A 26,148-nucleotide genomic window follows, 5' to 3' on the forward strand; every position below is an offset into this window, starting at 1 on the left:
TAGTAAGCCCAATATAAACATTAGCTACTATTGAAGCACTTTACATGATGGCCAATCAGTTTGAAAACTTCCTGTTCCTTTCATTTGACCATTTTTCTGCTGGGGAGACTATTAGTTTTATTCATTTGAATCAGTTCCTTGTATATCTTAGAAATGATCCCTTTATCAGAGAAATCTATTGCAAAGAATTTTTTCCCAATTACCCTTCTAATTTTTGCTATTAGATTTGTTTGTATAAAAACATTTGAATGTTATATAATCAAAATTGTCCATTTATCCTCTGTGATACTATCAATCACTTGTTTAGTCTTGAACTTTTCCCAAAAAATTCCATAGATCTGAGAAATAATTTCTTCCTTACTCTTTACAATTGTTTATGATGTGCCCTCTTATATCTGTATACATATGTGTATATAAACACACACACACTCTCTCCATATATACACACACATACATATATACAGATAGATACCCTTTTGGAGCTTATCTTGATGTATGACATGAGGTATTAGTCTAAACCCAATTTCTAGCAGACTGCTGACCAATTTTACCAGCAGTTTTTGTCCTATAGTGAGTCCTTCTCCCAATAACTGGTCAGGGTGGAGGAGATAGCTGAATTTTTCAAACACTATCTATTCCACTTAGCAGTTTCTTGATTTCTTAACCAGTACCAAGTCTTTTTGGTTTTTTGTTTTGTTTTGTTTTTCTTTTTTGTGGGGCAATGAGGATTAAATGACTTGGCCAGGGTCACACACCTGAGGCCAGATTTGACCTCAGGTCCTCCTGAATCCAGGGCCGGTGCTTTATCCACTGTACCACCTAGCTCCTCCCTCCCCCCCCCCCCTCCGCCCAAGCCATTTTAATAATTACTGTTTTATAGTACAGTTTGAGATATAGAATTGATAAATCCTCTTCTTTTCCACTTTTTTATTGTTATACTTGAGATTCTTAACCTTTCTCCTTTTAATGAATTTTAATATTTTTTCTGGTTCTACAAAATCTTTTGGGAGTTGCACGTAGCACTGAAAAAGTAAATTAATTTAGGGAATTTTTTTTTATACTGACTCTACCTACCTATGAGCAATTAATGTTTCTCCGGTTATTTAGATCTATATTTCTATAGAGTCTTTTGTAGTTAGATTCATATGGTCCCTAAGTGAATAAGTGTAGACACACTCCCAGATATTTCATACCTTCTACAGCTGTTTTGGAAAGAATTTCTTCTTGCTCATCTTGCTGGGTTCCATTGGTTATATATACTGTGTGTCCCCAAAGTCTCAAAATTCAAAATAAGTGCAGAAGCTATGAAATACTTGGGAATGTATCTATCAAGATTCACTCAAGGATTATATGAATCTTAACTATAAAATACTCTTTGCAGAAATAATGACAGAACTAAATTGAAGAAAAATTGAATTGCTCATGAGAAGATCCAAACAATATAATAGCTTAAAACTGCACTAAGACTTTTGGAACACTATAAGAATGCTAATTACTTATATAGATTTATCTTATAGCTGACATTAGATCAGCAATCATAGTCTTTCATTTTGGCAGGATGTAGCTCATCTGAGCCAACTGATTTGAGCTCAGTAAGGGCAATTGGGTGCTTACTCATGTCTTTGTTTAACCTGGCTATCAACTCTCCATTAGCCGTATTTGTTATATACTTTCCAGTCCAAAAGTCATTATCCTTGATCAGAAAAACAGAAGCAAAATAAGAATTGAGAAGTACTTCTCTCTTATCAGCTATTTTCATCCCATCCATGCCCACCATGTAGCCTATTTAATCAATTATCCTAATTAATATTTAATATCCCTTCTTTGATCTTTCTCTTTTCCTCAACATAGCTATACCTCTATTTTTAATCCTTAGTTTTGGTTTTGTGTGGGTGTTAGGCTTGGGGAGTTTGTTTAATTTTGTGGGGGTTTGGTTTTTTACTACCTTCAGCTCATTATAAGCTTTATCACTCCAGAAAGGATTCTTAGAAACTGGACTGAACTTTTATAGTCATCCTCTGTTCCCTTCATCTTCTGGACATGACATTACGTGGGATAGTGAGTTACCTGTCTATCTACCTTTTTCCTCTTTGTTCAGAATTTCATTGTTGAGAGCTTCTTATCTGTCCTAGGCTGATTTTCCTAATATGTAATAATATTATTGTCATTTTTGATCCTGACTTTGGCTCTTCATTACTTGGGGTTTTTTCTGGTCTGTTTATGATATTTTTGTTATTGATATGAAAGTGCTTGATTTTGGCTTTTTTATTGCTGGGAGTGTTCATTTTCAGGAGATCACCAGTAGATTCTTTTGATTTCCATCTTGCCCTCTGGTTCTAAGAGGTCTTGGCACTTTTCTTTTATGATTTCTTGAAATATGTCTGCACTTTTTGTCTTTTTTGCTTTGGGTCATGGCATTCAGGTGGTCTACTGATTCTTAAATTTTTTTCTCTTCAGTCTTTTTTCCAGTCATTTGTTTTCCAATTAGATACCTTTCATTTTCTTAAATTTTTTCAGTATTTTGAGTTTGTTTTATCTTGTTTCCTAGAGTCCGTGGCATCTATTTAGTCCATTGTAATTTTCAAGGAGTTTGTTGCTTAGGCATGATCATGCACTTCTTGTGCCATGCTATTAGTTCCCTTTCCAATTCTTTCTTCCATAGCTCTCATTTCTTTTTCAATTTTTTCTTCTCCTACTCTTATTTCATTTTGTAAATCATTAAAAGTTCTTTCAAGAATTCTGGTTGGATGTGTGCTCATGCTATGTTTTTCTTGGAGCCTTTGCTTGTAGATGTTTTACAGTCATTTTTTCTTCTGGGTTTCTATCTTTAGCATACCTGTCACTGTAATAACTTCCTGTTTTAGGATTAATTTTTGTTTGTTCATTCTTTCTACCAGCCTCCTTCCTAGGTTAATCTTATTGCTGCTTTCTTCAGGTATTCAACATAGTGTTGTTCAAGGATCTCAGGGACAGTTGAGGATGGGGACCTGCAAGTTTTCAGTGCTCCCAGAGTGGTCTTATCAGGGCAAAAACTATCACTGTGCATCTTGAGTCTGAATTCTGCAAGTTCCTAATCTGGATTTGTCTCTGATCAGCAGTAGACTGTGGCTGGACTTAACCACTATTATTAATCAGTTGTAAGTTATATTGGTTCAGAGAGGCAGAACTTCAAGTTTCCATTTGATCTAGGACTGCTGCCCTGGTTATTCCTTTACAAATTTTAGACTGCTAGAAACTGGAACTGAGATCTTTTGTCCAAGCCACACCACCGGTACTTGCCTCTTGAGCTTGCTTCTCTCTCAATACACTGCCTATGGCCTGCTATTGTCGCTTACCCCAGAAAACTACCCCCAAGCATAGACTTCCTACTCATTCCACACTGAATCTCTGACCCAGAACTGAGTACTAGGAAACACAGCTGACTACTGGCAAATATTTCCATCAAGATGCCTACATATGGGACTGGGACCTCCTCTACACAAACCATCCTCCTAGTCAGACTCCTTCCCCATTGTTTACAGACCTCTCTTCTGTACTGACTTGGGCTAGAAGCATGACTTACTGTGAGAAGTGATCGGGATTTGGTCTGGTGCATTTTCTAGATCTGTCTGGAGAAATTTGCAGGCAAGATGGCTACTACTTCCAGCTACTCTTTCTTCTTGGCTCCTCTTCTCAAGGGTTAGCCATGGAAGAATTTTTAAAAGTACTTCATAGATTTCTAGTCTATGAATACATTATAGCTGGAGGGAGGCTTACGTATCACCTAGATGGAAACATTCATTTTCACATGAAGAAACCAATGCCCAGAGAAGTGAAGTTATTGGCTAGAGGTTGCAGAGAGAGTTGCAATTCAAACCTAGTTCTCTGACTTTTTTCTAGGACAGAACTTTTCCACTGTATAAAATTTTGAATTACGAAGTGGCATTAAACATGGGGATGCCTATACTTCATAATTATTATTTTCAATTGTTTATTACATTCAAAAGAAAGAACCCAGTCACATTATTCCCATTAATTATTTTTTGTTAAGAATGAATTAAAGGGGCAACTAGGTGGTACAGTGGATAAAGCACTGGCCCTGAATTCAGGAGTACCTGAGTTCAAATCTGGCCTCAGACACTTGACACTTACTAGCTGTGTGACCCTGGGCAAGTCACTTAACACCCACTGTCCCACCCCCCCAAAAAAAAAAGAATGAATTAAGCATTGGTTTGGAAAATACATTTATATTTTTGTAGTCTGTTATTCAGATCATCATTTGGCCCTTTAAAGTTCATTAATGATTTATACTCTCCAATCTTTTATGCCTGTTAGAAAAAAATTATTTCATTTTAGAAAGATGTTTAAATGATAATTAATTTGAAGTGTTGCTTTTTAAAAATTATTCCATTTCTTACTAGCTGTGTGACCCTGGGCAAGTCACTTAACCCCAATTGCCTCACCAAAAAAATAATAATAATAATTATACCATTTGAGCTGATCTTTAAAATTTTTATTCTTTTTTCCTGTTCCAGTTTACCACTCTTTAGAGCAAAACTTTTGAAAACAACCTAACCCATTAGCCCAAAAGAATGCTAATTAATTTTTTTGGTTTCTGTTCACAGAGTATTCGACCTACACCACAAAATGAAGCTATTACTGTAAACTTTAAGCCAGTCACCTTAAAAGCTTCTGAAAGTAAATACACCAAAGTTGCAAGTATTAGTTTTGATGGTAAGTATTCAGCTTTTTTCCCCAAAATTATTTTATTAACCAGGGTTAAAAAAAAAAAAAGACTATTTGTGTTAACCCTTCAGGATTTGATGCTATTGGAGACACAACTGATATTTTCCTAAATAAGTTTGTTTTAGGGACATTCTAAGTCATTATGAATATTTCTTGAGAACCATCTGTGACTTTTGGAATAATTTATGAAAGAATGATGTATGTACCTTAAAGTAATGTTTCCAACAGAAACAAAACAGTTGGTTAATTCTTTAGTCACTCTTTGATAGTTCTGTAGTCAAGGCCAACAATTTCTTTTAAGTAGTAAAAATAACTGAAAGATTTTAAACAAGAACATGACATAAAACAATATTTCATGGGAAAATGAATCTGAAAAAAAGTCTAGTATGTGACCCACTTCAGTGAGATCATCTCAAAAGTATTTCTAAATGAAACCAGAGGGAAAACAACAATGGATGGAAAATGGAATCAATTTTTCAGTAGTTTTCTCGCCATGGTCTATTCTCATCATAGATATCCTTGTAACTATCACATTAGGATTCTTAACTCCTCATTACCTGATATGTGATGTGAGGAAGGGATACTGGTATGGAAAATATAACTGATCAGATCAAATAAATAGACATGGAAGAAATCCATGTGATTTTTTTAAAAGAATCTATTTTCAAGTTATCTAGAAAGGTAAAGATAGCACATGACTCAAATATCATGGAACCAAGAAGTGACCAAAAGGACATCAGCAATTGTTCTTTTTTTTAATGTAACTGCTTTTACTTGAAATTTAACATTAAATTTCAGTACAGACAATTGACCTTGTTTAATCATTATTTACATGTAAATTAAATAGTTTCAACATATAGGGCATATAATTGATTTTCTCAATTCGTGCTTTTAAGTCTTCACAAAATTTTTAATCTCTAGAAAATTTTCATATGAATGATATTTACAGATAAATAGAATTCTTGATGAAAATAAAAGAGAAAAGGGAGCTTTCATAGTCTAATTTCTATAGCATAGCACAGTTTCACAGGTACATAACTAACTGGAAAAAAAAATCTAAAGTATCTAAGATCTGACTGTGTTTACTTGTTGATTTTACCCAATCCCAGAAAAAAAAAATCACTTGACTCAGTAGAGCAAACCTTCTAATAAACTGATTCCTTATATTTTAAGACTTATACTGTACAAAAATTCCTTGTTAGATGTAACCACAAAAATAACTATTCAGTGATTATGAACTACCTACTATGTGTTGAGCACTGTACTAAGTGCTAGAGATTAATACAAAAGCAAAAGACAGTCCTCGTGCTCTAAAGGAGGCCTGTCCGATTTCACCTTTGCAGTATCTCTGATTACTGTCTTCTCTTCTCTGACATCACTGTCACTTGAATCCCACTGCCCTCATCACCTTGTGCTGGATTACTACAGGTAACCTGCTGGTGAGTCTGCCTACCTCACAAGTTTCTCTGTAATCTTCTGTAATCATCCTCCCATTTAGCCACTAAAGTGATTTTCCCTGAAGCACAATTCATGATCATGTCACTCCCTCTACTTCAATAGACTTCCAGTGGCCTGCCTCTTGCCTCCAAGAATCAAATGCAGAAATGTTCTCTTTGGCACCTACAGAATCCCTTCAACAATTATCCACCTTCTACCCTTTTCAGTCTTAATCGGATCTTGCGATTTTAGCTAGGATTTGAAGAAAGCCAGGATGTGGGAGATGAGGAGGGAGTGTATTCCAGGCACTAGGGACAACCAGAGATGGAGGATCATGTTTGGGGGAACAGCAAGTGAGGTCAGTTAAAATCAAAAGTAATGTGGAGGGTATGTAAGGTGTAAGAAGACTGGAAAGGTTGGGGGGGGGGACCAGGGCTGGTTATGAAGAGCCTTGAGTGCTACGTAGGTAGTATTCTATTTGATTCCTGGGGTGAGGGAATTCATTTGATCAAGGTTCAGTGGTTCCAGATCTGTCTGGAAAGGGGAGGATAACAAGGCCAACATGGCTCCAGTAGGGAGAAAAGTGAATCTGCAGGCTCTGGCTTTCCGAAAACATGTTGGGGGAGTGGCGGTGACCAAGGAGAGATGGGTCCTCCAGGCAGATTTATTCCAGAGATTACCTTGTTTTCCAGAAGCTATTGTATGAGTCTATGTTGCTTGTAAGGCCCTCGAATTTCACCATAGAGAAACAATGTTATTGTAGTTTGGGTTTTCCAGACTAGCCCACCAAAGCCCATTAACCCAAAAATATAATGAAGTAATCTTTACTGATGAACTATGCCATCTGGCCCCGCTGGGGCAACAGTGTTCTGGTAGGAGCATGCATTCAGAATTCTAGTTTGGTGTGCCAGGAAGATCTATCCATACCTTAAATGGAAATGGGAAATCCCCCACCCTTCCACTCGTCTCCCCTGTCCAGCAGAGGGATCAGGTATCAATCCCAAGCAAATGGTGGCTCTGCAGACTGAACCAGGGTTTTTAAGCAGGGTATAGAAATGGGAAGGGGCCTCTTACCTGTCTAAACCCCGTCAACATCATCTTATCTCCAACTGAGCCACATCATTCCCTTTCTCAGTCTCCAAGAATTAGCCTACCTAAGTTCCTTATTTTTTACTTCCTAGCACATCCAGCCAGGATTCTGACCTCTACAACGTGCTCTCTTAACTTCTCTCTCACTCTTTTTATCTAAAGCAAAGTATAGAGCACTTGTCAAGTTTTCCAAGGATTGAGCTTTGGATTTTTGGTTACTTCATATTGGAAAAATATAGGAAACTATGTAAAGTGTTTTTGTTGTTTTTTCTATTAAAAAATATAAGGAAGTGGTGAAAAGTGCTCTTTGTCTTTCTACTGTCATCCTGTGTTCCTCACAAACCAGCTATTCTCTTTCTTCTGTGTAGACTATATAGGGAACTTTTCCCATAATTACTATAATTGAGATCTTATATAAAGGGAATGAAAATATACTGTACTATACATAAAAGGTAAAAGAGGAATTGCATATCTTGGCCATTAAATCACAGTTGGGGAGTGGGTGGGAAATATGCTAGAACAACCCAGGTTCCAGGTGTGAAACCCCTAAGTTATTGCTAAAATAAAATAACTAAGTTGTGACTTCACTTAAGATACTTCATATTGTTAACATCAATATAAATAGGAAAGTTCTTTAATCAGAGGCAGAGAGGTACTTGGTGATGAAGTGGAAGTCTTATGCATGGAATATTTCAGACTTTTCTTTGGTAATCATTATTATGGTACTTTTTAGTAATCCGTGACCCCAACACATTCTTGTGATAATGAATAATATACTGGCTACTGATAAAGGAATACTGCTAACTTATTTCCAATTTAATCCATAACTTGTTCCAATGCAATAATCAACACTGAACTGGAATTTCTTGAAAGAATTTTGAAAAAGTATTAAATGTGAATAGATTGTTCTTTCAGTAAATGATAGAATGTTTAAATAATGTTTTTATTATTTTGGGGCCAAGTTCTTTTTTTTTCTTGCCAGAATCCACCCTTGAAATTTAGAAAAATTAATTGAATAATGTTTGTTATAACAAATTTACATTATATAATCAGTTTCCTGGAAATTCATCCAATATGGATAGCAATATTGTGTTAATTTATGAATTATAATTTTCTTTACATTTTCTGTAATCAATTATAATTAGTCTGATATAAGTCAATCAATCAGTAAACATTTATTAAGTGCCTACTATGTGCCAGGCATTGTACTAATCACTAAGGATACAAAAAGAGGCAAACAATAGTCCCTGCCCTCAAAGAGCTTATGATATAAAGCAAAAGACAACATGCAAACAAATATTTACAAAGCAAACTATAGACAGAATAAAGAAGAAATAAGAGAAGACACTGGAATAAAAGGAAAGCTTCCTGTATAGAAGGTAGCATTTTTGTCGAAACTTTTAAGGAAGCCAGGGAGGTCAGTAGTTTGATGACAGCCAGAGAAAATAGCCAGAGCCGAGAGATGGAGGTGTCTTATTCATGGAAACATGGCATGGCAAACCAGTGTCACCTCAAAGAGTATTGTGTCGGGAAGTAAGGTGTAAGAAGATTGGAAAGGTATCCAGTGGGATTAGATTGTGAAGGACTTTTTGCCAAACAGAACATTTTGTATTTGATCCTGGAGGCAAGAGGAAATCACTGGAGTTTACCTGAGTGTGGGGGTATATGATCAGACTTCCGCTTTAGGAAAATAACTTAGTGGTAGAATAGAGGATGACTTAGAGAGGGAAAAGACTATGAGTCACACAGATCCACCAGCAAGCTATTGAAGTAATTTAGGCCCAAGATAATGGACTGCACCAGAGTAAATAGCAGTGTCAGAGGAGATTGCAAAAGTCCAATCAATTATTCTTGGTTAACAGATTGGATGGAGGAGATGGGGGGGGGCATAGGTTGAGATGATAGTGAGGAGTCCAGGATGACTCCTAGGTTGTACACCTGAGAGTACTAGGAGGGTGGTGTTACCCTCCATCATCAAACCATGGCAAAATAATGAACCCAATAATGAAAAATCTATCGGCATGTAAGTAATTAAAAAACAAAATAGTAAAGAATGTTATGGAAATTGGTTTTTTCCAATCAAATTCTAAACTCTATGAAAGGAGTATCCTAAATTAATATATTTTCTTTGTGACAGAATTTCATTTGTGGCAAACACTTCACAGCTACCTTTGCAAATGTTGGGAATCACATTTTATAATCGAACGTTTTCTGAAAAGTATTTACTAAAAGGTGAAGATAATGACATTTTGTAATTTAGTTGTAAAGGAAGTGTCTAATGGTTTGTTCTAAAGAAAATTAAGTGTTGTTTCACAAATTGGTTTTCTTTTAATTGCACAATAAATTGCCGAAACAGTAATTTAGTAAAATTTAGAGCTGTTCCAAGATCTACCATTGTTATAACATCATCCATTGGCCTTAATGGAGAAAGATTTGGCTACACTCAAACTTTTAGTTAGTATCAGATAAAATAGGAAACCCAGGACTTCATAACTCTTACTATGCTGCTAGGCACTTTAACCATGCTACCTCCATTTTTATTTATAGATAATCCCTGCTATACATGGAATGTGTTTTTTTTTCTAGTTTCAATAAAATCAAGACATCTATCAGGCAACAACAAAACCAGAGTATATTTTACATAGCTGCTATGTCCATTTTGTGGATCTACCTACCTGCTTTATTTTGAATTGAAGCAAAACAAGAGATTTTCTTACTCTTGTGTGTAAAAGAAGTTATGGTCTAGTTATATTAAACTGACAATTTTTTAAAAAGCATCTGTTATGTATGCTGAGCTTTTTTCTATAGCTTTCCAGTATTCAAGATATGACTGTTAAAATACCTTGTGGGTTTTTGCATAAATTCTTGGGTGGCTTTCCTTTGTAAGAAGTGGGATTATTTTAGATATTTTTATGCTTCATTTCAGCATCAAAAGCGTAAAGAACTGTCTCAGTTTTCTGGAAAAATAACTGTTAAAGCAAAAGAGAAGAGTTATTCTAAACTTGAATTCCAATCAAGCAGATGTTTTAGATGGGTAAGTCTTGCATTACATTCACCCTACTTAATTCATTTTGCATTGTAAGTAGCGTGTCTTCTCTCATTCCTCTGTGAAAATAGTATAATTGCACTTGATCTGCACATAAATATTATTCCTAAAGCCTGCCTATCTCTTTCATCAACACAAGCTTTTATTTTCATAAAGGAAAAATAGGAATGAGTGTGTGTGGGATGTATAAGCATTTTTTGAAATCTGAGTTTAAAGAAATCTTAATGATTCAGTGACATATAAGAACAAATAATACAAAATTCCATAGTGTTTAGACCATTTGAATTTTTTTTCTGCCACATTATTTTATATAAATCTTTTGTTACCAATTATGATTCCAATAGACTGATGATGAAGCATGCTACTCATCTTGTTACAAGAGGTGATGCAGGGTGTTCCAGGTTGCAGAATGACTCATTTATTTATTGAATATAGCATCAGAAATTTAATTGTTTGACTATGCATATTTATTTCAAATATTTTTTCCTCCTGTGCAGATGAGGGAAATTTTATTTTTTATTAACTAAAAAATAAGATTTAATTTTAAAAGTTTGATCACCTAAAGCTAAAGCGAAAGATATAAGTAAAGCTAAGGCTTATATTCCTTCTAAAAGCCTTAGTGGTTTCTAAAAGACAACTAGATTATCTTTTCTTTTTGTGAATTGGTACCAGAATAATAGTTTTAATGGAAAACTTGTAGCTTACCTAAATTGTAATAAGTATTTTCAGCAAAAAAGTTGCCTAGAAGTAATTGATAAATATATATGTTAGAGAGATGATCGGTTACAAAAATTATATATCTACTCTTAAGAATATAATGCTGATTACAGGGCAGCTTGGTGGCGCAGTGGATAGAGCAACTGGCCCTAGATCAGGAGGACTTGAGTTCAATCCAGCCTCTGACACTTGACACTTACTAGCTGTGTGACCCTGGCAAGCTCATATACCCCAAATTGCCTTAACCCCCCTGCCCCCCATAAAAATAAAGAATAGAATGCTGATAATTCAGAAACATTGAATATGTTTTAACTTGGATTTAAAACTAACAGATAAAAGGAAATTGACTTTTTGTTGTGTTATTTCTTTGGAAATAGTTACTTGGGATTTGATCATGCTGCCACATTTATTTCATATCCGGGACAGTCCTGCTGATCCTGTAGAATAGACAATTTATCTTACAAACACTTTCCTGTTTGCAATCCTCATTCATGATGTGATGTTCGCCAGAAGAAGCCAAACAATGTTTAAAGTAAGTCTGAGTGTTAGTAATCTTAATTGGGGGAGGAAAAGGAAGAAGAGTAGAACCATATGAGAAAAATATGACATAGAAAAGGGTAAGAAAAGACACGGGATAACAGAGTGATAAGCGATACTAATATATAAAATTGTATTTCTCTCTCTGTATTACAGGTACAGAATTTCAGCAAACCAGTCTTAATACCTCCAATGAATCAGAATATTTTTACCCTATTTTTATGCCTTCAACGTCATCTATACATATAGATAACAATATTTACTTATTACCAATGCTTCAAAATTTAATTTACCTGACTGGGTATACACAGGGCTTTTAGATGTAAGTATCTTATTGTTCTAAACTCCATACCCTCTGTTTCTGAATTCAAAATTAGGATCCTTCAGACATTTATTGACATTCATCCTTCTTGCAATTGTATTCCTGGCTGGGCTTGTTTTCTTTCCCAAGTACAGTCATTCCATACGGTCCGGGACCTTGTCGGTTCTATAGCCAACCCAAGTGGTAATTCTGCACAGTATATGGGGAAAATTCTAGGAATTTTACATCTGGCAAGGAATCGTATAAGAAGATCCCATAGTCCACCCTTTCAGTTGATGTTTGAGGCAACTGAGCCTAGACATTAAATGACAGGGATTCTCCCAAGTATCACAAAGGGATTAGAACCCAAGTGTCGTTAGTAGTGGTTTCTCAACAGTAAAGGGAGAGTTAGGAAGAGGGGAAGATTTTAGGATAAAGATCATATTGTTATATATGTTGAATGTAAGATGTATACAGGATATCCAGTTTGAGATATCCAATAGGCAGGTAGAGATATGAGACTGCAGATTAGGAGCAAGGTTAAGGACAAGTAGATCTGAGAATAATCTCCTTAGAGATGATGTTTGACTCCACGGGAGATGAGATCACCAAGTGAAGGAGTATAGAAAAAGAAGAGAAGAATGCTTAGGGCAGAGCTTTGGACGACACCCATACTTGGTGTCCAGTCCAACCTAGATTAAGAGCCACCAAAGAAGATTGAGAAGGAGCGGTCAGACTAGGAGGCAAACTAAGAAAGCACTACCACAAAAACCTAGAGAGAAGAAAATAGCAAAGAAAAGAGGCCAATCAGTAATGTCAGAGGCTGGATGAGGATTGAAATAAGGCCAATTAGATTTAGCAATTAAAGATGATTGGAAACTTTGGAGAGAACAGTTTCAATTGAATCATAAGGCCAGAGTACAGAGAATTTTGAAGAAAATGAGAGAAAACATGGTGGAGGCACTGGTTGTAGCTGGCGTCAAGTTTATCCACAATAAAGAGGAGGGATGTAGAAAAACGGCTAGCAGGGATGGATGAAGTGAGAGTTTTTTGAGGCTGGGAGAGATATAGTTATGTTAGTAGGCATCAGCAAAACTGTCATTAGATTGGGAAAAACCATTAATGGGAGAGGGGATTCTAAGAGGGGCACTTTTCTGGAGAAAATAAGACAGAACACTAGGTGTTAGGAATACAGATAAAAAGAATAAAACAATCTATTCTCAAGGGGCTTACATTCCAACAGGGTTACAACATACACTGTGTGTGTGTGTGTGTGTGTGTGTGTGTGTGTGTGTGTACACAAATGATTGAGCTTTTTCAATAATTTTGAAAGAAAGGGAAGAGATGTAGGATGATTGCTTGAAGGGCTAGTAGAACCTAGTGAAGTTTCTTTTGTTGTTGTTTTTAAAGATGAGAGAGAGTTGGGCATTTTTGAAAGCAAAAGAGAAGGAATCAAGACATAGAGAAAGATTGAAGATTAGAAAGATGTTGGATGGGGGCAGCTAGGTGGCGCGGTGGATAAAGCACCAGCCCTGGATTCAGGAGTACCAGAGTTCAAATCCGGCCTCAGACACTTGACACTTACTAGCTGTGTGACCCTGGGCAAGTCACTTAACCCTCATTGCCCCACCAAAAAAAAAAAAGACATGGAGAAAGATGTTGGGGGGGAGGGGTTGCTGTTTGAGGTGACAGCCTTCTGGAGAAACAGTGAGCAAACCTGCAGGTTATAAAATCGATCCATAGAAATCATCAGCCTTTCTATATAATTTTTTTTTTAAACTAAGGAAAAGAATTAGAAAGTGAAACTACAAAATACATAAAATAGTTGAGGGTCTACCTTCCAATATACACAAAAGAACTATATAACTGTAACTAGACACTACAGAACAAAAAACAGATCTAAATAATTAGAAAAAATATTAATTGCTCATAGGTAGGAAGAACCATTACAATAAAAGTAACAATAGCATCTAAATTAATTTACTTATTCAATGTCATACTAATCAGACTACCAAAGAATTACTTTAGAATTAGGAAAAAAAATAAAATTCATGGAGAATTTTAAAAGGTGAAGTATTTCAAAAGAAATAATGAAATGAAATGCAAATGAAGGGAGCCTAGTACTGCTAGGACACATATTAATATAATAAACTATTGCAAAGCAGTAATAATTTTAAACATATAATTTATATATAATTGTACATAAATTATATTTAGATATTATATAGAATTATAATTCTATATGATAATATAGTTATATTAATATAATAAACTATATTGCAAAGCATTAATAATTTTAAACAATTTGCACTGGTTAAAAATAGATTACTTTATGGACAGATCATATACACAGCATACAAAAACATAGCTAATACTCTAGAATTCAATAAACACAAAAACCTCAGCTATTGGGATAAGGACTCACTATTTGGCAGAAATTGCTGAAAAATTAGACATCAGTGTGGAATAAATTAGATTTAGACAATACTTCCTACCTCATACAAAGATAAATTCTAAATCGATGCATGTCTTGTATGTAAGAGGTCCCATCATAAACAAATCAGAAAAATATGGGTGGGAGATAATACCTATTAAATGTATGAATGAGAAAAAAGCTTATGACTAAGAAGGAATAGAATGACTAATCTTAATTTTAAAAATTAAGCTTTTTTGCATACATTTAATAAAGATTAAAAGGGAAACAATTAACTAGGAAAAAATCTTGGCATCAAGTTCTCTGAAAAGATCTCATTTCCAGGATATCTAAGGAATTGATTGAAATTTATAAGAATCCTTTCCCAATTGATAAATAGTATAAGGATATGAACAGACAGTTTTCTCAAAGAAACAAGTCCAGGCTGTCTATAATCATATGAAAAAATACTCTATGGATAGAGCACCGGCCCTGGATTCAGGAGGACCTGAGTTCAAATCCGACCTCAGACACTTAACACTTGCTAGCTGTGTGACCCTGGGCAAGTCACTTAACCCCAATTGCCTCACCAAAAAAAAAAATACTCTAAATCATTACTAATTAGACAAATACAAAATTAAAGCAATACTGAGATTCTGCCTTATAGCCATTGGAGTGACATATATGATGAAAATGATAAATGTTGGAGTGAATATGGATTTATTGATTGATGGATTGTGGAAAAATAGGCATTCTGATGCATTGCTGCAAGATTTGTGAATAGGTGCAATAATTCTGGAAAGTGATTTAGAATTATATACAAAATGTTACTATACAGTTTGTGCCCTTTGACCCATACTGGACCTATACCCAAAAGAGACTAAAGGAAGAGAAAAGGGTGTATATATACAAAAATATTTATAGCAGCTTTTTTTGTGGTGGCAAAAAACTGAAAACTAATATGAATAGTTATCATCTTTATAGCACTTTAAGGTTTACAAAACACTTTACATATCTTAACTCTTTTGATTCTACCTTTGAAGTAGGTGTTATTATCCCCATTTTACAGATGAGAAAACTGAGTCACATAGCTATCAAGTAGCTTGTCCAAGGTCACAGCTATTATAAGGTCACAGCTATCATTAAGTGTTTAAGGGAGGATTCAAATTTAGGTCTATAGTTGGTGGTTATGGTTGGTGATGAAAATTTTGTTCACAATTCAAAGACTGGCCATTAAGGCATAAAAGGATTCTGGTTCATATTAAAGAAAGAAAGAAGATCCTTGCAGTATTTAAATACAAGATATGAACTGTATAGAAGTGACTCTCAGGAATAGGAGGTCAAAGGTAAAGGATAGAGCTGGTCTTTGAGTCTGAAAGTCCTGGGTTCACATTTTGCCCATGGCAATGCTACTATAAAACCCTAAGCAAGTCACTTAAATGCAAATTGCTTGAGGCAAATCTAATTACTAAAAGTTCCTGAGTACATGGGCAGCATGATGGCACAGTGGATAGAGTGCCAGACCTGGAGTCAGGAAGACTCATCTTCCTGAGCTCAAATCTATCCTAGGACACTTACTAGCTGTGTGACCCTGGCCAAATCACTTAATCCTGTTTGCCTCAGTTTCCTCATCTGTAAAATGAGCCGAATAAGGAAATGGCAAATCACTCCAGTATCTTTGCCCAAAAAACCCCAAATGGAGTCACATAAAGTTGGAAATGACCGAACAACAACAACAAAAGCTGAGCAGATACATGTCTGTGTGGGATTTCCCTATACCTATGAGGTCAGTCAGTTCCACAAGCATTTATTAAGCTCTTACTAAGTGCCTAGCACTCAAATACTGGAAATACAAATACAAGCAGAAAATCTCTGCCTTCAGGTACCTACATTCTAATAGAGGTAGATGAAGGTACCCTGCTTGGGAGGGTGGTAAAAAAAAAATACCTGTGAAGAATTAGGGGTGTAGCATGGAGAGGAATGAAATGGTTGTTCTGAGCCTCCTCCTTAGGCTCTGGGAGGAACCAGCCAATCAAAGGGAGAGGCTGGGACCAAGTAAACTTGTAATGTAAGGAGGCGTGGAGTGATTTCTATGGCATGGAAGACAAAAGTCCTGTGGAGGTGATTCAGGGTTACAGCCTGGAAAGGAATTAAGGAGGTACCCATCAATTGAGGAATAGCTGAAGAAGTTGTGGTTACATGAATGTGATGGAATACGATTGTGCTGTAAGAAATAAGGAAACAATTTCAGAGAGAGATGGAAAGACTTAATTGTACTGATGCAGAGGGAAGTAATCAGAACCAGGAGAACATTTTATATTCATGACATCAATATTATTCACATAAACAATTTTGAAGACTTATAAACTGATGAAGAATGAAATGAGCAGAACCAGGAGAACAATTTATACACTAACAAAAATACTGGGAAAACAAATAACTTTGAAAACTGTAAGAACTAAGATCCATAGAGTGACCATTCTTAATTTGGTCTGGGCATACACACACATACTGCAAATGCTTGTATAATCCACTAAAGGAATTTGGGAAGATGCGAGGGAATAGAATCATGTGCAAAGGTTTGGCTTTGATAAATAGAAGGGACACTTCATTACCAGAGACAGAAGGGAGAGGGAAGATGATATTAAGGGGTTTGGGGATGAAAAAATGAAAGTTATTGTGAATGACGTCACTTTTCTTAGTAAAATAGTTGTGAAGTCCTCAGTTCCCCTTTCAGTGGAAAGGGAAATATGAGAGGATTGAGGAGAAAAGAGGTTTGGAATAGTGTTGGGGGTAAAACAGAGAATCAGTTCAGGAGGAAGCAGCATTGCCTTTCCACAATGGGGGCAGAGTAGAATTTTGGTCACATAAATACGTAGTATGCATAGTTAGCACAGTTATGTAATAGCACCAACTCTTCCATAGCATGTGGGTAGAGTGTGGGAGTAATCCAGGGCTGGGGTAGGGCAAAGAATGAGCATCATAGTACAAGAGGGCAAGAAATTCATAGGGGGAGGATAGTGGGGAGTTGAATTTGTTAACTATTGGGTTTAGATTGCAAAGGAAAGAAGTCAGAGCGAAGGTAATGTCCTGAGAAAGGACAGAGGGGCTGAGGGAGTCAGGCTTGCCATGAAGGTGAAAATAGGGTTAAAGAGAAGTAAGAAGGTGAATGATAGGAAGTCATGGTCTGAAGATTATAGAGAATTTTTGATCAAAGAAGCTAATGGTTTGACCCAGGGCATGACAGTTCCTGTGTGTAGCTGAAGTTGAGTGTGGTGCAGTAGGTGTTGGGATTTAAGGAGATCAGGAAATTCAGAAGTTTAAGATGTTTAAGGAAGCATCAACCTGAATGTTTAAGTTGAGTAGAATATGGTCAAGAATTGGAGAGTTGAGGGAAATCTTGTGTGTGGTGCTAAACTCCTTGAGAAAAGGGAGAATTACCTGTGGGGGCCAGTGGGCAGCAGCTCCTTTGATCTGCATAAGGTGAAAAGTGTTAATAAAGTAAACTTCAAAGGACAAGTTGTTAAGTAATGGTGATAAAAGGGGTAGTCTGGAAGTGGCATCAGGAAGATGGACGATTCCCAGACTCCTTCCAGGCCGAATGTATAAAGAGTATAAAGGAAGGTATGACCAGTGCTGGAGAGAACAGGTGCATTGTCATATAGGGCTTGCCAGATTTCAGAAACAAGAGCAAGTAAGTTTGAGAAGTATGAGAGAAAGAGGTCGGAAATGAACAGAAGTTTATTCATTCTACAACAGGAATTGCAGGAGGGCACGATGGAAGGTGTGGACAGAGTTGGAGTGGGATATGGGTATGGGAGGTTTGAAAAAGATAGGAATGGGAGAACAGGAAATAGAAGTTGGGAATCATTGAAAGCCTGACCCCTTGGGCTGCATAGGAGACAGAGCAGCCTATAAATCACATTTTTTGCCATTTATAAGGCAGGCAAGCCAGCCTATCTGAAGCAACAAGGCACTTCAAAGGAGACAAAAGAGCAATATGTGCCAGGCATGGTAAACCACTGCCACCATTTCTACTACCATGTCCCCTTAGGTCCCAATAGAGATAGCCCAGGAAATAGTAAGAACCTACAGACAATCTACTCTTCTTTCAGTTCAGCCCCTTTCTTCCTCCCCCCACCAGAGCATCATCCAGGGAAGCAACTGTTGTGGAGGGTCACTCTGATAATTGCTTCCAGTGATGTTGTAGCCTCTACTTCCTCAGCAACCAGTTACTAAAGACTCGGGGAGTGTGGGGGGGATTGTTGGTACAAAAGTTCTTAGCATCATCACATAGTTCAACATCAAGAACAGGGATTTATCAGTGATAAGACATTGAAGAAGAGGCCTTACCATCTGCTTTACCACTTTACCTTAAGAACCATTGTGGGGGCAGCTGGGTGGCACAGTGGATAGAGCACCAGCCCTGGATTCAGGAGGACCTGAGTTCAAATCCGACCTCAGGCTCAAGTCACTTAACCCCAATTGCCTCACCCAAAAAAAAAAAAAAAGAACCATTGGGCCTTTCCATCTGATTTGCAGCTGAAACCTCCTGCTTGTATAAATGTAAGCAGAAACCATCTTAGCCTCTCCGGTTATTTCCCCAATGTTTTGCACACTGTGTTTATAAATGATTTTCATTATTTCATCGTCAGACAGCTGGGAAGGCAGCATGGTACAGTGGGAAGAGCACCAGATTTGAAATCAGAAGTACTAAATTTGAATTATAACATTGCTAATTACTGCCTGTGTGACTAAGGAAGGCCTTAACCTCTCTGGGCCTCAGTTTCCATATCTGTAAAATAAAGAAACTGAACTAGATCACCCTTTTGCTATCTTCTAGCACTGTCTATGATCCTATAATCTAATGAATATTAAGAAGTAAGAGAGGAAAGAGGTCTTAAGTCTGTCACTAGAAAATAGTGGTGCTATTAATAGAATTAGCAAAGTTAGGAGCAAGGGCAAGTTATAAGGGAATGCTGATTTATTTGGATATACTTAATTTGGAGTGCCAAAGAACATCTAGGTAGAAAGTGAGGTTTTCAGCATGAAAATCAATAGGAGTTTGTGACATTTTATCACGTCTTACCCATTTTTATTTATATGTAACTTTACATATTCAATGCTTGACTATCTCAAATTTGCATTATATTCTCCCTGTATCTTCACACCCTGATATTGCTATTTGCATATGCAAACAAGAACAAAAAGATAACTAACTAGGTTTGTAAGAGTTTTCCCTTCTGGTTTGTATAATTTTTCACCTTATGAAGTTCTTCTGAATTATAGCATCCATGTAGGAAAAAAAGGATTTTGCATAGCTTTATGATTCCACTTTATTTCTCTTGATTATATATCTGATAAGCATAATTATTATATTCTGTAAATATTTGTGTTTTAGAACTTCAACAAATGTTTATTAAGCCTTAACGTGTTTTTCAATTCTTCTAGTACTTTGTGTTGTCCCCCAAAATGGAGGAACGCTTCATAGATTTTGGCATACTTAGTGCTACAGAAGCAAGTAATATGTTATTTGCGATCATAAACAGCAATCCAATTGAGGTAAGGAATCTTATTTTTCCTTAAGGAAAAATTTTAAGTTTTCACAGTTTGGTAGTGAAATCATTACTTTTTATTTTTATTTTCTTTCAAGTTGGCTATTAAAAGTTGGCATGTTATAGGAGATGGTCTAACAATAGAACTTTTAACTACGGAGAAAGGCAACAGAACCACTGTTCTCTCAATCCTTCCAGAATTGGAAAACTCCCCTGTACCAGATCAGTCATCAGTAAGTACACTTTTATTACTTCTTATTTAATGTGAGGCTTTAAATTTCCCAAATAAGACTTTTATACACATGTTGAACACTTTGACTAATACTTATTTGATGGTGCTGTCTTAAAATAAAAAGTTGTATAAGAAGTAAGGCTATTCATTCTCTGTAACATGAAAAGTAGTATAGCAAAGGAAAAATTTGAACTGTCATTTAAATCTCTGTTAGATCCTTCTCCTGAAAGGTGGTGAAAAGGGTTTCATTGATTTAGTGCTACTTGTATCTGATTAGCTGAGCTGCTTAGAGCATAGTGCTAATGTAGCCAATGGACTGGGAATTAGGTGTCATAGCATGAGCTATATGACTGCTATAGTTTCTCCTCCACATTTGTCACTACCAAACCTTTTTGTCTTCCCATTATACAAATGTAACAATGCCACTAAAAAAAACAGAAGAACTAGTTAATCATATGCCTGATATATGTGTGGGTGTGTATACACATATGCATATATACATGAACACACCTCATCTCATCCTGACACTAATACTTAGATGCTGAAATGGTTAAAGAAGAGTGGAAGTTACCGTTTTGAACAGTAGTGCCACCTCATCCTTTTTTTACTAAGCTGGACAGTAAAAAAGTGAAAGTACAATTTAAATTACCACCTATCCATTATCTGGTATCGTGGGTGTTTGAGATACCACAAAAGAAACAAAACAAAACAAAACCAAAAAAAACATTAGCAAGGCTCTGAGAGCAATGCTTTTGGAAGTTCTTACCAAAGGTCTCTTATTAAATAAAGGAATTACTGAGATTTTAGTGAATTTAAGCAAAAGTCATTTGACAAAATCAGAAATTGGAATTTTAGAAGTATTCTTGTCAGAATTTTCATATAAAACTAGCTTTACTCTTTTGGGGCAGAGGACTGAGAGGTCTTTAAATAATGAATGTATAGCCATTTACCTGTAATAGTACATAACCTCTTTCTTGAAGTTTATACCACTGTGAGGTCCTGTTCTGTGTTTAGGCTGTGTATATAAGTACAAGTAAGCACCCCATAAAAGTCATTTTCACATATTAAATCTGATATTTTAAGGTTCAAATTCAAGTGATCATTGTAGCATTCTTACTGACTTTGGTGGAGGAATCTGCTGAGAAGGGCTAATTATCCATCTTATTTCTTCCACATACAGGTAATATTAACTTCTGGCTATTTTGCTGTATTCAGAGTCAAATTAATTGCAAAAGAACTTGAAGGAATTCATGATGGAGCCATACAGATAACAACAGATTATGAGGTAATGCTAAGTGTCCAAGGGATTTTTCTGAATTGGGTTTTTATGTTATTCTTTCCTTATCTCCAGGTTAACTATATTTTGCAATTCCCTGAGAAATTATGCCCTATTGACACGTCAGGATAAATTAGCATATATTTATTCAAAAACCCAAAGCTCTTAATTATGAAAAAAAATTTAGAAAAATGCCATGGTATATTATTTCTGCATTTGAAAAGGAATAATATATAGCATCTTTCTTAAATTTCATTAGACTGAAATGCTTTAGCTAGATCTGATATGATAGCTGAAACGTTATTTCTCCTCTGCTGTACTTATGAAAAGGATGAAAGCAAGATACTGGGTCTTGATTTGTCTTCTCAAAATAGTGTTTGATTTTTAAATAAACCAGTCTGACTAATCATCATAAAGAATCATTATATCCTTGAAAGGTTGAATATGTAGGGTTTGATGTGATACATTAAAGTAATGCTTTTTATTGAGCATCTTGATATATTTCTGATAAATTTTTAAGGGCTTTGAAATAGTCCTACTTTCTTTGGGTAGTTATACACTGTTAGATCCAAATGATTAATGATTTTCTTAATACATTAAAATTTTGCCAAAGAAAATGAATGTAAGATTACTTTATGCTATTCCATTCCTTTCCTAGTTTTCCTGAATTCATCTTTAATCATCATGTTGCAAGGGTCAAGGCAAACCTAAAACTAAATACATTTTTTCTGTATTTTACTTTTTTTCTCCCACAGATCTTAACAATTCCTGTGAAGGCTGTAATTGCAGTGGGTTCCTTGACTTGTTCCCCAAAGCACATCGTTCTTCCACCCTCCTTTCCAGTAAGATAATTCATTTAAAATATATATCCTAGCCTTCCCGAACAATTTACCACTGTGCCTTTTACAAGTTGAACTAATTTTGTGGTAGAAGAAATTCAAATTAGGGGAAAATGCATTATGCTTAAGAAGAATTTTTTAAAATATTAATTCAGAATTCAGCAGACCCAAAGTAAAAATTTTGATCAAATTCAGCATTATACAGAATTTAATCTTTGGCCTTAACTATGTCCTGTAACCCCCATCCCTCCTCTCCACTCCATTTCCTAATTCATGCTAGATTCCTAACTATGGTAAGACCACTGGTTCTTCCTAATGTTTGTTTAATTCATCTCACCTCAAAGTAAAGGTTTTCTTCCTCCCCTTGTTTCTTTAACCTCAACAAGGAAATACTAGGAAGAAAAAGTACACTCATGATGGAAGCAGTAAAGAAACCTCTTCGTAGAAACAAGATGCTTTGTTTTAATGTCCAAATTAAAAATCTGAATAGCTCTGATTCCTGGCTTATAGGACCAGATTTATTTTTAACTCTAAATGTACTTTATTAGTTTCTAAAAACGTCTTTAAAACCATCTTGTTGGATAATACTAATGGTAACTTGGAAGTAGGCAATACTTCAAGCTACCCATTATCGGATGAGTGAAGTTTACTGTCTATAAATTCTTTTAAATGTGATCCTTGTTTGTTTACAATGACTTGGAATAGGTAGTTTTGTCCATGCTTCCTTATTGTAGAGCGTCATTCACCTGTTTTTCTTCCTATTCGTTCTCCTTAGTCTACTATTGAACCAAAAATTAGACATGGGATCTGATAATGTTGAATAGAGAGTGAAACGGGATTACTGTCATTAGCTTCACTTCAACTTAGAAGGCAGAAACCTGTTTTGGGGAAAAAAGGTGCTGGCTCATAAGGGAATAATATCTTTGGTATTTCCCCTTCTTCAGTAGTATAACATGCACTGATTCAACAGAATATCTGAAAATTTTATCCTAACAATCTCTAGTCAGTTTATCTGTACAGTAATTATATTTTGTCACCGAAAGGAAATGTATTTTTCCTTTGAATGGAATATATCTTGACTTACTGCTTAATGCCATATAGCTATTCCAATTTTTGCTGTCACAATACTAAACAGAATGTGATTTGCAGCTGGTTTTTTTTAACTGCTTAAATTCTCTTAGCTTACTATCACTTTGAAAAGTTGTTTATTTTTCCATTTACAAACTTGATTTATAGATTTTGTTGATTTCTAAATATTCTTTGGTTTTTGGTTTCTTGGGCAAATATATGCCAGTCTCCTCTAAAGTATGTATGCATTGAAAAAAAAAAGTACAGTACTTTACTAATGAGTTATTTTTTCTAACTCCAGGGTAAAATAGTTCATCAAAGTTTAAATGTTATGAGTTCCTTCTCACAGAAGGTAAAAATACAGCATATACGTTCATTGTCAGAAGATGTGCGATTTTACTACAAGCGACTGAAGAGCAATAAAGAAGAATTAGAGCCAGGGAAAAAATCTAAGGTTTGTAAACTTATTTATTGAATCATTAGAATCATTTTAGCTTAATATTTTCTTTTTGTATTCTACAGGTGGTTTGCATTTCTTTAGGGTTTAACCTAGTTTTTAATAATAATTGGTTCTCTTTTTTATTTACAGATAGCAAATATTTATTTTGATCCTAGTTTACAGTGTGGGGATCATTGCTATGTTGGATTGCCTTTTCTGTCCAAATGTAAGTAACCATTAATTCTAGCAAAAAACTGATTGTTTCTTCATCCAACTCACCCACCCCCACCATGTTTACAAAAATTACATGAAAGACTATGATTTCTTTTTTGTGCATGCGTATATGTGTGTGTGTTTGTAATTTAAAATAAATTGACTTTGTTTTAGCTGAACCTAAAATACAACATGGCCTAGCAATGCAAGAAGACATATGGGATTCTGATTGGGATTTGCATGAAAACTTATTCAGGACATGGACAGGAATAAAAGACAATGCAGGTCACAAGTGAGTCCTTTTGTTCTAATTATCCTAATTCTCAATAGGTATTTGAGCACAAATGGTTATTTTCTTTACTACATCATTTGATTTTTTGAATTATTTTATAAACTGAGAAATTAACATCCAATTTTTAAAAATAGTTAAGGAAGTAAGTTGTCATTTTGACTAATGTTCATCAAGAATATTCCCTCCTATTTCCTCCTGTCCCCTATCTTCATCATTAAAACTAAAGGAAGGGGGTAGCTAGGTGTCACAGTGGATAGAGCACCGGCCCTGGATTCAGGAATACCTGAGTTCAAATCCGACCTCAGACACTTGACACTTACTAGCTGTGTGACCATGGGCAAGTCACTTAACCCCCATTGCCCTAAAAAAAAAAAAAAAAACTTAAGAAAGGTATTTGATATTGTCCTCCTATAAAGTAACAACTATGCTTCAACCTAAATAGCTGCATCTACCAGAGACAGTATCTTCAAAAAGGTTTTTATTGGTCATTTTCCCCTACAAAGAACAAACTGAACATACTTTGATTTTTTTTTAAGTGTTCCATTTCAGTTCCACAGTTTGAATAGAATGTGCGAGTGTTTATTAAGAATAAAAAGGGCTTCTGAGCCACCTCTCCTGACAACTCTCATTCCCCCAGGTTTTCTGTTTTCGCAGTGAAATCCCAGCACAGTTCAAACCTGCTTTTGACGGGGAAAAAACTGACACCTTCTTGAAAACAGTATTTTGTTACACCATAAAGAGCTGCTCTTTTCATTTCCTCTCATGTGCCCATCCCAATTGCTTTCAGAGCCCCAACGATCTCCTAATACCATCCCATCACTCTTAATTTAGTATCAGTCGTGCCAGGTGTGTAGCATTCTCCCTACTCCTGCCTTTATATTGGCAAATAAAATATACACATGATCATTTTTAAAAGGGTATGGTTAGAGTAATAGCACTATAGCCTCTACATTATGGATTAAATTGATGTTTGTAAATTAGCTTTGGAATCTAAACACCATTTATAACATTATTAATATGGGGGAAAGTGCTCTGAGTTTCATACAACTGATTTGTAAATGAACTTTTGAAATTGAATCCACCCATAAATTGAGGCCTTTCTGAATACTGCTGAAAAGATCACATTAATCTTGTACAGTTACCACCACCACCATTATCTGGCTAATAGGATCCCATATTTATTGCCTGTAATGTTTTTAATACTGAGAAGAAAGCTTAGGTTCCAGGGAGTATAGCTGACTTTTTCCTTTTGTTACCAAAACTGCCTCTGTATCCTCTATCCTCATGTCTTGGTCCCTAATCTAGAAAGACAAGATTTTATAGGAATTACAATAGCCCATACTAATTAAAATCTATTCAGTTAAAGATACATAGCTCCTCATTGGAATATATGGAATTTATGGCACACATCTTATGCCTTCCGGGGGGGGGGGGGGGTGGTGCAACAAGGGTTAAGTGACTTGCCCAAGGTCACACAGCTAGTAAGTGTCAAGTGTCTAAGGCCACATTTGAACTCAGGTCCTCCTGAATCCAGCGCCAGTGCTTTATCCACTGTGCCACCTAGCTGCCCCCCCCCACCTTTTTTTTTTTTTGATACCTTACTTAGAATAGTTATTAGTACAATTTTATGCTTTGCATTTACTGAGAATACATTGAAAAAATTTTCAATTTTAAGAGTGTTATAGTATCCTTAATAGTATTTTCAAGATTTATAACTTTTGGACAGATTCAACTTTGAAACAATATAGCAGACTAAAGGGAAATGAGATACAGCAAAATTGTTATACAGTTAAAATGTTAAAAGAGATAAAGCCTAAAAGGGCATTAAAGCAGTCGAAAAGATTAGAGGGCAAAATAAGCCTGTATTTTCAGGTGAGAGTTAAATTTCCCAAGTGTACAAATTTTAGTAAGATATAATTCCTCGCACTCAGGAAATTCAAGTATTTTAGCCTTAAGGTATGTTCCAAAA

General features: G+C 35.6%; 1 protein-coding gene across 1 annotated transcript in view; it reads left to right on the forward strand.

The window, feature by feature from the left end:
- Window positions 1-26,148, forward strand: part of TMEM131 (transmembrane protein 131) — a 225,571-nt gene that overhangs the window by 169,657 nt on the left and 29,766 nt on the right. The window contains 16 exon segments of the mRNA XM_043993447.1: window positions 4,605-4,713; window positions 6,224-6,231; window positions 10,187-10,263; window positions 10,265-10,285; window positions 11,392-11,419; window positions 11,421-11,546; window positions 11,708-11,735; window positions 11,738-11,806; window positions 11,809-11,873; window positions 19,717-19,827; window positions 19,919-20,053; window positions 21,233-21,337; window positions 22,084-22,170; window positions 23,537-23,689; window positions 23,825-23,900; window positions 24,062-24,179. Coding sequence (XP_043849382.1) covers window positions 4,605-4,713; window positions 6,224-6,231; window positions 10,187-10,263; window positions 10,265-10,285; window positions 11,392-11,419; window positions 11,421-11,546; window positions 11,708-11,735; window positions 11,738-11,806; window positions 11,809-11,873; window positions 19,717-19,827; window positions 19,919-20,053; window positions 21,233-21,337; window positions 22,084-22,170; window positions 23,537-23,689; window positions 23,825-23,900; window positions 24,062-24,179 — 1,316 coding nt within the window.

The sequence above is a fragment of the Dromiciops gliroides genome, chromosome 3 (assembly GCF_019393635.1).
Source record: "Dromiciops gliroides isolate mDroGli1 chromosome 3, mDroGli1.pri, whole genome shotgun sequence".
Lineage (NCBI taxonomy): Eukaryota > Metazoa > Chordata > Mammalia > Microbiotheria > Microbiotheriidae > Dromiciops > Dromiciops gliroides.